Here is a 13380-nt window from a genome sequence, read left to right on the forward strand (position 1 = left end):
AGGGGGTTTTCAAGGTTTAGATTGTAACAATCTATTGCAAGGGTCATTGCATAAATTGGTTCATCTTAATTGGCAACACTTTCAGCTCGGAATGAGAAAGTCATTGATCCATTGAGCAATTAAACTAGATGTACACTTAGGCTAGAAACTTCTGGCTGTTCATGCCGCCAGGATCTTACGGTCTCCGCTGACAGCATCCCCCCCCCCCCCCCCTCCGTGGATTTCCCAGCGGCGAGAGTTGCATTCAGCGGGAAACCCTGACGGCAACGGCAGGGCCAGAAGATCCCGCCGCCGGCCAATACCGCAAGGAAACATATGGCAGGTTGCGTGGAAAACCCCGAAAATTACTGACTTGCTGCTACACCGACAGAGGAATTGTCTTCTGGATGAGATGTTAAGCCAAAGCCCTATCTGCTATTCTCAACACTGGCATTTCTCCAAACTCTCCAATTATTATTATTCTGTGGATGCGAGTGTCGCCGGCTAGGGCAGCATTGATTGTCCTTGCAAAAAAATGGTGGTGAGCTGCCTTCTTGAACTGCTGCAGCCCACGTGGTATAGATATAACCACAGAACTTTCTCTCGCGGTTTGTTACAACTCAGCAGCTTGCAGTTAAGAATCAGTTAAGGTTGCTATGGATCTGAAGTCTCCTGTAGACCAGACCAGGTTAAGGATGGCAGATTTCCTACCTTGAAGGACAAATGGCAGGCATTCAAGGAACGAATAGGTGAACTCCAAAACCTGTTTATTCCTGTTTGGCGCAAGGGTAGAAAGGGAACTGTGGCCAAACCATAGCTTACAAGGGAAATTAGAGATAGTGTTAGATTCAAAGAAGAGGCATACAGATTAGATAGCAAAGGCAATTGACCTGAAGATTGGGAATAGTTTAAAATTCAGCAAAGGCAGACCAAGGGATTGATTAAGAAGGGAGAAATATGACTTCTGGTGGTGACCATGGTCTGATCGGCTGCACACAAGGTGGCTCCTGCGTTGAGGTGTTGGGTTTGGCCCTTTCTGCCCATTTAATGAGTGACCCTTGTGGATAAGTGTGAAGTGAGAGCAGAGTGGTGGTTTCTCTCCCAGGTTTTGGGTCCCTTTGGCCACAATGGTCCCTTTGGCCCCCCGAACTTGGAAAAAAAAAGGCTGCGACCATCTAAAAAAAAAAAAAAAATGCGGCCCCACTGCGCATGCTTGCCCGATCATCGATGCGTTGCGGCCGTATTTGTTTTACATGGTCGCGGCCATTTTGAAGGCCGCTCGCAGCTGGCATTATTAAAAGCCGGCTGCTGTGGCTGTTGCGCGCGGATTTGCGCGATCGGGAGCGCCGCAACGGACGGCTCCGAGACCCTCCCGCGACCCACCCACTGGTCGCGCCCCCGATTTTGACAATGCCTGAAGTAGCGTGCTCTTTCCAAGGACCGGTGCAGACTCGATGGGCCGAATAGCCTCCTTCTGCACTGTAAATTCTATGATTCGTGAAACAGATGGTGTTTTATAACAATCTGGTAGTTTTCTGATGATTACGAATGGGACGAACATCCTATTCCCGATTTTATTAAGTGAATTTGAATTCCCCCACTGCCCTGCTGGGATGTGAACCTGTGTCGCTGAAGCATTGGCCTCTGGCGTACTGGCCCAACAACATTACCTCAATGCTCAGACCTGCTTAAAGATTGATCGTCCAGATATTGCTGCAAACAAGCGAGGAGAAAAATCATCGGGTCATCGGGGGGGTGGGGTGGAGAGGCCGAGTGGACTGGGCAACCGGGGCTGAGAAGTCACACACATCAAAATCTCCAGGAAGATGACCAACCTAAACTTGGGGCACCAGGAGTAGACTACATTGGAACAACTCTATCACAGAGGCATTGTTAGTGCCGCAGCGACGCAATACAAAAGACAGTTTTGTCCAGTATAACTACAGCAAATGATTTGGAACCGACTTTGCAAGTCACTGTGCACAGCACAGGTCACGCCCTTATTTAGTTCGAAAGTTACAAGCAGGCAATGAAAATGCTGGGCTCAGGGGCGATAAGCTCAGGGTGAATTATCCTGACAGTCATTTTGCCACATTATGCTGTCTCTACAATTATACCAAAAACGAGTCAGTAAAAAATTGCCAGCTCACCAGCGGGGGCTCAAGAAAACAGATGGGTAAAATAGCACATTGTTAATTTAGCACCAACGCATCCAACAACAAAAGCATTGCCTGCATGAAATACACATTCTTTTAAGGATTTATTTTTCTCCAATATATTTACATCCTACTGGATTGCCTCTCCCAGACTGTGATAGGGGTTTCTTTACTGGCATTTTGTCTATTAAATGAATTTGCAGGCTTCTGTACTAATTGTCCGTTTAAAAAAAAAAGAATTCATCAGACCACACAATTAGCATGACAGCTATCCCTGGTCCCCCTTCAAGTTGGGAGTCGGTCATGTCCACAAGTCTTGACCCCACGCTGCTCGTCCACTGTTAGAAAACACAAAGTATCATCTTTTCAAGCAGGTGCTTCCTGATGCAGCCGGGAGCAGCGCTCAGGTCAAAAAGTCAGTGGCAGGGAGCCGAGCCTCCTCAGCCTCGAGGGAAGGTCCCAGGGTTTCAACAGTTTGTTACAGGAAGCGACTGTGAAAAGCCAAAACGTGTCAGTACAGTACTGACAGCCCCACCACCACCACCCACAACACCAGCAGGAACATCTCGGTGAGGAATGGAAGAGGGCAAAGCAACTGCAGAGCTCATTTGGTGGCCACAGTATTTCACGAACAACGTTAAACCGCCCCAAAGGTGAATGAAATGCCACAGAATTACGACCACAGGAAGGTTTCAAACAGATCACATCACGAGAGAAGAATGAATCTTGCCCCCCCCAAGTGCCTGTCTGACTGTCTGTGCAAAACAAGAGACAGATTTTTTTTAAAAAGCTATATTTTTGTTCGAAATGTTTAAAATCTGTATTAACTCAGTTTTACAGATTACAGCGCCGAGGACCTGGGTTCGATCCCAGCCCATTGTCCGTGTGGAGTTTGCACATTCTCCCAGTGTCTGCGTGGGTCTCACCCCCACAACCCAAAGATATGCAGGGTAGGTGGGTTGGCCACGCTAAATTGCCCCCTAATTGAAAAAAAAAATTGGGTTCTTTAAATTAATTTTAAAAATTTTCTTTCAAATTTAACCCTTTTTAGTACCGTGTCCACATTTAGTAGCTTTCCAAATATGGATTTCTTACACAAAGTCTAAAAGCAATTAAAAATCCACTTGTGAAATAATTCCACCTGATGTCTTGAAATAACCAATTAATTTAGAGATGTAGCCCCGAAAGGGGTCTGGGGGCCCTCCCCATTGCCTATTCTTCATCAGTGCTCCTGTAGGCAAATCTACTATAGAAGGCATCACAGTCAAACCCGGCCTCTACCCCGCCGCACTTTCTAGACGGTGAGAGGTAGTCACTACATCAGGGGCACGGACACCAGCTGATTTCCTCCTCTCCCTAACCCAGTAATAACGACAGACACTGCAACGCACCCTGGGTGGGGTCACCTCACTCAGAAAAACCAAACCAGAGATCTTTAATAAGGTGTATAAAAGAGGAGGCCTCACAGAGCTCTTCTCCGACATTCAGTAAGATCATGGCTGACGTGATATCTCAGCTGTACTTTTCCACCTTATCACTCTTATTGCCTCAAAAACTCTGCCACACTCAAGTTTTAAAAAAGAATTCTTTCATGCGACATTGGTGTCGGTGTAAAGGCTGGCATTTGTTGCCCTTTCCCTTATAGTTCTTGAACCGAGTGCCTTGTTGGGCCATTTCAGAGGGACGGTTAAGAGTCAACTCCATTGCTGTGGGCCTGGAGTCACATGTAGGCCAGATCAGGTCAGATTGGCAGATTTCCTTCTCTAAAGGACAGTGATCCAGATGGATTTTTACGACAATCAAAGATAGTATTATAGTCACCATGACTGAGACTAGCTTTCAATTCCAGATTTATTCATGAATTGAATTCAAACTCTACCAACTGCCCTGGTGGGATTTGAACCCATGTCCCCAGAGTATTACTAGTCTGGTGATATTACCGCTCTGCCACTGTCCCCACCAAATTCTTAAACAGCCCTCTGTGACAGTTGATTCACAAACCCTGACCTCAAGATTCACCATCTATTCTGCTTCACAGTGCTCAGCCAGCAACAAGATCGTAAGTACATTTCCCTCACTGAAAGAATGTTGGCACGTCATTTTGGCTGCTAGGATCATAGAATCATAGAATTTACAGTGCAGAAGGAGGCCTTCGGCCCATCGAGCCTGCACCAGCCCTTGGAAAGTGCACCCTATCTAACCCCATACCTCCACCCTATCCCCGTAACCCCACCTATCCTTTTTTGGAGACGAAGGGTAATTTAGCATAGCCAATCCACCTAACCTGCACATCTTTGGACTGTGGGAGGAAACCGGAGCACCCGGAGGAAACGCACGCAGACACGGGGAGAACGTGCCGACTCCGCACAGATAGTGTCCCAAGCCGGGATTCAAACCTGGGCCCCCGGAGCTGTGAAGCAACTGCGCTAACCACTGTGCTACCGTGCTGCCCATTGCATGGTTCAGCACTGTTTGGGGTTGTTTATGGGGCAAACAAACACACGGAACATTACAATGGTGAAATACTCCTCGTGCATCTCACCTCTCCAACTCTTTCCAATAAAACTCCCGCACACAGAATATATCTGCCTTTATGTGGTTAACCCAATAGATTGCCCCACCCTGGCTGATAAAACCTTGGGATATGATGTGACCTTTTATTGAGTCAACACCAAGTATTTTTAGGCTTTGTAATCTACCCTTCACATCATTTTCCTGCAGCTTTAAATGTTGTTCCTATCGGTGGCAAATAGGGAAGAGCCGGCCAGCTTTCTAGTGGAATAAAGTCGTTATTGGAAAAATTATTGGGGCATCAAAAAAAAAAGTGTGTTATGTTTGAACATTGCTAGGGCAGCACGGTGGCGCAGTGGGTTAGCCCTGTTGCCTCACAGTGTCGAGGTCCCAGGTTTGATCCCGGCTCTGGGTCACTGTCCGTGCGGAGTTTGCACATTCCCCCCGTGCCTGCGTGGGTTTCACCCCACAATCCAAAGATGTGCAGAATAGGTGGATTGGCCACGCTAAATTGTCCCTTAATTGGAAAAAATGAATTGGGCACTCTACATTTAAAAACATTTTTTTTAAAAAAATGTTTGAACATTGCTGTTCATTAGTTCTAAAAACAGCTGGCAGATGGGAGAAGAAGGTTGGGCCCCGTATCTAAGGAAGGATGTGTTGCCCCTGGAAAGGGTCCAGAGGAGGTTCACAAGTATGATCCCTGGAATGAAGAGCTTGTCGTATGAGGAACGGTTGAGGACTCGTTGGAGTTTAGAAGGATGAGGGGGGATCTTATTGAAACTTACAGGATACTGCGAGGCCTGGATAGAGTGGACGTGGAGAGGATGTTTCGACTTGTAGGAAAAACTAGAACCAGAGGACACCATCTCAGACTAAAGGGACGATCCTTTAAAACAGAGATGAGAAAGAATTTCTTCAGCCAGAGGGCGGTGAATCTGTGGAACTCCTTTCCGCAGAAGACTGTGGAGGCCAAATCACTGAATGTCTTTAAGACAGAGATAGATAGGTTCTTGATTAATAAGGGGATCAGGGGTTATGGGGAGAAGGCAGGAGAATGGGGATGAGAAAAATAACAGCCATGATTGAATGGCGGAGCAGACTCGATGGGCCGAGTGGCCTAATTCTGCTCCTATGTCTTATGGTTGTTTAAAAGGCTGGGGGTCAGAAAGAGATCATGCAATGGAACCTCGAGCAACATATTTAACCAGACTTTCCCTTTTGAACTTTTGAAACCCTAGATTTTTCCATTTTAAAATATAATATTTAATTTGATATCTACATGCTCAATTCAGCCACAAAAGATCCTCAACTTACGCATCAATGAATAGCAATCCGTTGCAATTTGGTAACATAATACAAATTGTCACCCACTGTCCCACAGAACAAGTTAGATTGCGACTTATGAACAGATGAATTAGCAGGAGGAGGCCATTCGGCCCCTCGGGCCTGCTCCACCATTCAATAAATTGTGACTGATCTGATTGTAACCTCAACTCCATAATTTCTGCCAACCCCCCCCTCCGATAACCTTTCACCCCCCCCTGTTAATCAAGAATCTATCCAGCTCTGCCCGAAAAGTATTCCAAGATTCTGCTTCCACTTACTGCCGAGGACAAGGGTTCAAACACTCATGACCTTCTGTGAGCAAAATTACTCCTCGTGTCTGCCTTCAATGTCTTCTACTGCAATGTTAGGCTGCCTTCCGTGCACGCACGGTAACAATGCCTAGCCACCGTGCTGAGGTTTCTGGTGAGGGATATCAAACAGAGGGCGATGATCAAAGCAAAGGGGCAGACCTACTTAAACCGACTTGCATCCGCATGGTATGGTACAACTCTCCATTCTTTTTTTTCTTTTTTTTTTAAATTTAGAGTGCCCAATTCATTTTTTCCAATTAAGGGGCAATTTAGCGTGGCCAATCCACCTACCCTGCACATCTTTGGGTTGTGCGGGCGAAACCCACGCAAACACGGGGAGAATGTGCAAACTCCACACGGACAGTGACCCAGGCGATTGAACCTGGGGCCTCGGCGCCATGAGGCAGCAGTGCTAACCCACTGCGCCGCCGTGCTGCCCCAACTCTCCCTTCTTTATAAAACAGCCTTACTGTAGGCAACGCCACAGGAGGAACCACTCATGAATAAATAAACAGACTATAAGTTGACAAAATCACAGTAAAGAACTAACACACCTCAAAGTAAGATTTAAGAAAATCTAAGTACAGAATTTAACTCGTTAAATTCAAGGCAATCCAGTTATAGACTACTGGGAAGTTAGACACCCTGCTAAAGACCATACCTTTCCATCTGCTGGTACTGTCACTCATACCGACAGCATTGGTGGTGGTATCTACCACACATGCTGAGGATCTGGAAGAGCTGCCTTTTCTCTGGACAGTTGTTTCACTGTATATGCTCCCTCCTTCCAAAGACTTGGCATCTGAAGTTGCAAAATAATACACAAACACAGTTATATTGTTGCAGTTAAAGAGACATTGTGATTTTTTTACCTCGTACATCGTCACTTAAAGGCAAATGTGATGTGAGAGGTTCGGGCCTGGAATGCATGGCCTGGATGTGTGGTGGAGGCAAGTTCAACCGAGGCATATTCGATGATTATTTGAGCAGAAACAATGTGCAAGGTTACGGGGAAAATCCCAAATCATATTCTTGTGTTATTCCTTGTTGGCCAAGTGAATGATCAGCCATGCTAGGATGGGCAGTGCGGACACGCATGGTCGGCACGGTAGCACGTTGGTTAGCACTTTGCTTCATAGAGCCAGGGTCCCGGGTTTGATTCCTGCTTGGGTCACTGTCTGTGCGGAGTCTGCACGTTCTCCCCGTGTCGGCGAAGGTTTCCTCCGGGTGCTGCGGTTTCCTCCCACAAGTCCCGAAAGACGTGCTTGTTAGGTGAATTAGACATTTGGAATTCTCTCTCAGTGTACCCGAACAGGCGCCGGAGTGTGGCGACGAGGGGATTTTCACAGTGACTTCATTTTTCATAGAATTTACACTGCAGAAGCAGACCATTCGGCCCATCGAGTCTGCACCAGCTCTTGGAAAAAGCACCCTACTTAACCCCACCCTCCACCCTATCCCCGTAACCCTGCAACCCCATCTAACCTAAGGGCAATTTATCATGGCGAACCCACCTAACCTGCACATCTTTGGACTTGTGGGAGGAAACCGGAGCACCCGGAGGAGACCCACGTAGACACGGGGAGAACGTGCAGACTCCGCACAGACAGTGACCCAAGCCGGGAATCGAACCTGGGTCCCTGGCGCTGTGAAGCCATAGTGCTAACCACTAAGCTACCGTGCTGCCCACTGCAGTGTTAATGTAAGCCTACTTGTGGCACTAATAAAGATCATTAAAAAAGTGACAACGAGAAGATTTTGCCTTCCCGAGGAGAAATCAGAGGTGCAAAATCCAAATCAACATACACAGGATCAGAATTTTAGCCAACATGTAATCAATGGGGAAGGAAAGGGTTAACAATCTGCACATCAACTAGTAATTTGGTCACATCAAAGAAAGCAAAACCTAAAATCAAACAGACGAATGAAAGAACAAAACAATGTTGAGTAACATGGGGGGGAAAAAATATAACTTTACTGGTGCCAGGTGCACACAATGTGATTAACACCATTAATTCCACCTTCACAACATTTTGCTAACAGATATCGACTCATTCCCCATTAATCAAAGGCACTGGCAACAACAATCACAAAGAAAATAGCGGCAACACAGGCACTCAGTTTGGATTTGCCTTCAACCCATGCCATAATTCCAGTTAGCAGCTCAGAATGCACGGTCTTGAGAATCAGTTTGTGCCACTCGACTAACACACAAAATTCTTAAGAGAGCTTGACAAGGGGGATGCAGGAAGGGTGTTTCCCCAGGCTGGGGCGGCGCTAAAGAGGGCATCTAGAAACAAGGGACACAGCCTACGAATAAGAGGCAGGCCATGGAAGTCTGAAGCAAGGAGGAATTTCTTCAATCAGAGGAGGATGAATATTCAGGATTCCCTGCCCCAGACAGCTGTGGAGGCCCAGTCATTGAGGGGCAGTGATCAATAGATCTCTACATATCAAAAGTATCAAGGGATACTGGGATAGTGCATGAAAATAGCATCGAGGCAGAAGATCTGAATCGTGACGGTGCCGAAAGTGGCCATTCGGCCCATCACCTGGGGCTGGTTTAGCAAGGGCTAAATCGCTGGCTTTTAAAGGCCAGCAGCACGGTTCAATTCCCATACCAGCCTCCCCGAACAGGCGCCGGAATGTGGCGACTAGGGGCTTTTCACAGTAACTTCATTTGAAGCCGACTTGTGACAATAAGCGATTTTCCTTTCATGTCTGCGCCAGTTCTCAGAACGAGCATTGTGACTAAGTGCCGTTCTCCTGCCTTTTCCCCGTAACCCTGCACATTGTTTCCGTTCAAATAATCATCAAATGCCCTTTTGAATGCCTCGATTGAACCTGCCTGCACCACACATCCAGACCTGAACCTCTCCCCTCACATGTGCTTCCTTTGTGAATCACCTTCAATCTAGATCAGTCATGAGGCTAGAATTAACCAATCAACTTGGCAGCTCTGACAAGGTCAACATTGGGCCGCGCTGAGACCTCGGTGACCTTTTAGATTGCTCCCAAATTAAATGCTTTTGAGGTTATCTTTGAATGAACGTTGCCTTTGGTTAAGCTGCTTTAATTGATCGGGAACTTTATTGGGGTGTTTGCTGTCCACGTCAGTGAAGGCCTGCCAGCTGTAAAGGCCACGCTCACAGAGTTCTTTCTTTAACAACAACTTGTATTTATATAACACCTTCAGCGGTGAAATATCCCAGGGAGCATAATAAAATAAATTTGATGCCCGGCCCCATAAGGAGACATGAGGGTAGATGACCAGAAACTTGGTCAAAGAGGTAGGGTTTGAGGAGGAGAGAGAGAGAGGGAAGGCCGGAAAGGTAGGGAGGGTATTCCAGAGCTGGCAGATGAAGGTATGATGACCGGTGAGCATGTGGTGAAGGGCGAATGGGCTGTGCGCAACTTGGGACACCGGCAGAAGGATTTCGGATGACCTCAAGCTTAACCTAAAGCATCCATTCATGGCAGTGAAGGTACTCACTCACAGCATAAACTCTGAGTGACTCATTTTATTTAATATTGTAGCACATGGTAAAAGTGAAGTTTAATCCACCTGGGGACTCACAGGGAGCGACAGGTCGCACCATTGCGAAGTTACAAAGGACCAGCATTTAGGTTCTTAGAAAATGAAGGTTGGAAGCAAATCTGAAACCAAGAGCGACTGGCCATCAGAAAGAAAGAGAAAAAAAAGAAAGACTTGTTATTAAAAAGCAGCTGCCACGACCCGGATGTCTCAAAGCACTCTCGAGGCAATGAAGGACTTTTGAAATGGAGTCACTGCTGTAATGTAGGAAATGCAGCAGCCAATGTGCACATAGCAAGCTGCCACAAACAGCAATGTGATAGTCGGGTGTGTGTTATTGATTGAGGGATAATTATAACTCCCCAACTCTTGTACAAAATGGTGTCATGGGACCTTTCGCATCCAACTGAGAAGGCAGACACGGCCTTGTTAAACTGGCGGGCGGCAGGGTAGCACAGTGGGTAGCACTGTGGCTTCACAGCGCTAGGGTTCCAGGTTCGATTCCCGGCTTGGGTCACTGTCTGTGCGGAGTCTGCACGCTCTCCCCGTGTCCGTGTGGGTTTCGTCCGGGTGCTCCGGTTTCTTCCCACAAGTCCCGAAAGACGTGCTTGTTAGGTCATTTGGACATTCTGAATTCTACCTCTGTGTACCCGAACAGGCGCCAGAGTGTGGCGACTAGGGGATTTTCACAGTAACTTCATTGCAGTGTTAATGCAAGTCTACTTGTGACAATAAAGATTATTTAAAAAACATTTTTTTTTTTTTTAAAGAGTAACCAATTCATTTTTCCAATTATTGGGCAATTTAGCGTGGCCAGTCCACCTAGCCTGCACATCTTTGGGTTGTGGGGGTGAAACCCACGCAGACACGGGGAGAATGTGCAAACTCCACACGGACAGTGACCCTGAGCCGGGATCGAACCTGGGACCTCGGCGCCGTGAGGCAGCAGGGCTAACCCACTGCGCCACCTTGCTGCCCGAGTAAAGATTATTATTAAACTACTTTTTCCAATTGCAATTCCTCACAATCACACAAGAGTTTAATCACTTCTCCGTACTAGCTGGTTTTTAAAAAAAACTGCGGTTAAGGGAAACCTTGAAATTTTCAGATGATTTGATGGTTTTTACACTGAGATTTCTCTCATTTTTTCAACAAATGAAAACGTCACCATGCCCAGGGCTAATAGCTCATCATTTTGACGAGTAGATTAATCTGTGCACTGTCATTCTGTGTGATTGAGCTGTTTGGCAAGTATTTAAATCTACTGGGTAAACCTTTTGTTTGATTAATCCCCGAAGATGGTCTTCACTTCCTCTCGTGCTAATTTCTTCTTTTTTCCTGTGAGAGTATCACTGTCAGTGCCCGGTGTTGCACCCGCTCTGTGGGATCCCTTCATTACCCGAGGATCAGAAGAAGACAATCTGATCTTCTTACAATCGAGTTCCGCAAACTTATTAAGGACCATGTTGGGGATAAGCCTTCACTGGTCAAACTTCTCTACTTCCTTTCCATAAATATAACGCCAATCACCTTTTCTAGCTCAAACCCTCAGCTCAATAAACAAAGCGGAGAGACAAATCTGTGATTGATCCAAGTTAATTCTGTGTGGTGCGATTTTTAAAAAAGCTTTTATATTTGCTTGTGATTGCTTGCATTCTTTTGTTTTTGTTTGTCTTGATTATGATGAAAAAATTTGAATAAGCATATATTTTTTAAAACTGATCAATCCCATAGATAAACTAGAGCCTTGATAACAGTATTTGCAAGTTTGGGGGGGGGGGGGATATTATAGCATACAATAATACTAGAGGAAGGGTTTGCACCCTTTTACTTGCCTTTTAAACCCTGGAGAAAGCTACAAATGTATGCTGTACCAGAGATTGCATCATTTGCAAGTATACAGGGTGGAAATGTGTTTTATGCCAATTGCCTGGCACTTCTGGCTCCTTAGGGCAGCACGGTGGCACAGTGGTTAACACTGCTGCCTCATGGCGTTGAGGACCCGGGTTCAATCCGGGTCACTGTCCGCGTGGAGTTTGCACATTCTCCCCGTGTCTGCATGGGTCTCACAGAATAATACAGTGCAGAAAAGGCCCTTCGGTCCATCGAGTCTGCACCTGACCTGCCAAACCTAAACCCATTTGCCACCACTTGGCCCATAGCCTTGAATGTTAAGACTTGCCATGTGCCCATCCAGGTACTTTTTAAAGGATGTGAGGCAACCCGCCTCTCCCACCGTCCCAGGCAGTGCGTTCCAGACCGTCACCACACTCTGGGTAAAAAAAAGTTTTCTCAAATCCCCCCCCTAAACCTCCCGCCCCTCACCGTGAACTTGTGTCCCCTCGTAACCGACCCTTCAAACAAGAGGAACAGCTGTTCCCTATCCACCATGTCCATGCCCCTCATAATCCTGTACACCTCCATCAGGTCACCCCTCAGTCTTCTCTACTCCAGAGAAAACAACCCAAGCCTATCCAACCTCCCTTCATAACTGAAATGTTCCATCCCAGGCAACATCCTGGCGAATCTCCTCTGCACCCCCTCCAGTGCAATCACATCCTTCCTATAATGTGGCGACCAGAATTGTACACAGTGCTCCAGCTGTGGCCTCACCAATGTTCTATATAATTCCAACATGACCTCCCTGCTTTTGTAATCTACGCCCCGATTGATAAAGATGAGTGTCCCGTATGCCTTTTTCACCATCCTATTAACCTGCCCTTCTGCCTTTAGAGATCAATGGACAAACACGCCAAGGTCCCTTTGTTCCTCGGAACTTCCCAGTGTCGTGCCATTCTTACCCCTCTGACCCAAAGGTGTGCAGGGAGGTAGATTGGCCATGCTAAATTGCCCCCTAATTGGACGAAAATGTTTAAAAAAAAAAGATCTGGGACTGGATTCTCCGCCGGCGGGATGCTCCGTTTTGCCAGAGCCCGGGGGTTTCCCCACAATTGGAAACACCATTGACCAGGCGCTGAGACAGAAATGTGGGCCGGAGAATCCAGCCCCTGGTTCCTTGACTGTGGGATTAAAATGAGCCGCCGGATTCTTGGCCATCACAGACAGGATGGGCTGAATGGCCTCCTTCTGCAGCGTAACATTTCTACGGTTCTTGACTTGAATCCAGCTGAGGCGGTTAGGGTGCAAGGCTTCTGTGTGCCAGCTGATTGTTCAGATCCTGCGTGGAATGGGACTCAATCTGGTGCTGAGGGAGGAGTAGGTTCATTGGGAATCTGAATCAGTGAGGACACAAAGGTGGCTGCTACGTCAAATGGAGTATATTAAATCAGTGCAGTACGGAAAAGGCGAGGCAGCGAATAAATGTTACTCTATAGCCAGCTCCCATTGTACCAGGTGCTTTATGGTTACACTGCAAGACTTAAAATGAATGAAAGATGTTCCATTCTCAGTGGATATCAAACATTATCACAAAATGATGGTGCTTGCCAGTCAGATAGTTTTACAAGAAGCATGTCCTGCGTTGTTCATTTATATCTCAAAAACACTAAAAATTCAGACCCTGATAGGGTGTTTACATTAAACTCCACCCAGTTCACAT

General features: G+C 46.6%; 1 protein-coding gene across 2 annotated transcripts in view; it reads right to left on the bottom strand.

The window, feature by feature from the left end:
- Positions 1-13380, bottom strand: part of tmem201 (transmembrane protein 201) — a 230513-nt gene that overhangs the window by 13834 nt on the left and 203299 nt on the right. For both annotated transcript variants that reach the window (XM_072477917.1, XM_072477916.1), the window contains one exon: positions 6948-7088. In XM_072477917.1, the coding sequence (XP_072334018.1) occupies positions 6948-7088 (141 nt within the window). The remainder of the gene's footprint in view (positions 1-6947; positions 7089-13380) is intronic.

This window comes from Scyliorhinus torazame, chromosome 16 (assembly GCF_047496885.1).
Source record: "Scyliorhinus torazame isolate Kashiwa2021f chromosome 16, sScyTor2.1, whole genome shotgun sequence".
Taxonomy (NCBI): Eukaryota; Metazoa; Chordata; class Chondrichthyes; order Carcharhiniformes; family Scyliorhinidae; genus Scyliorhinus; species Scyliorhinus torazame.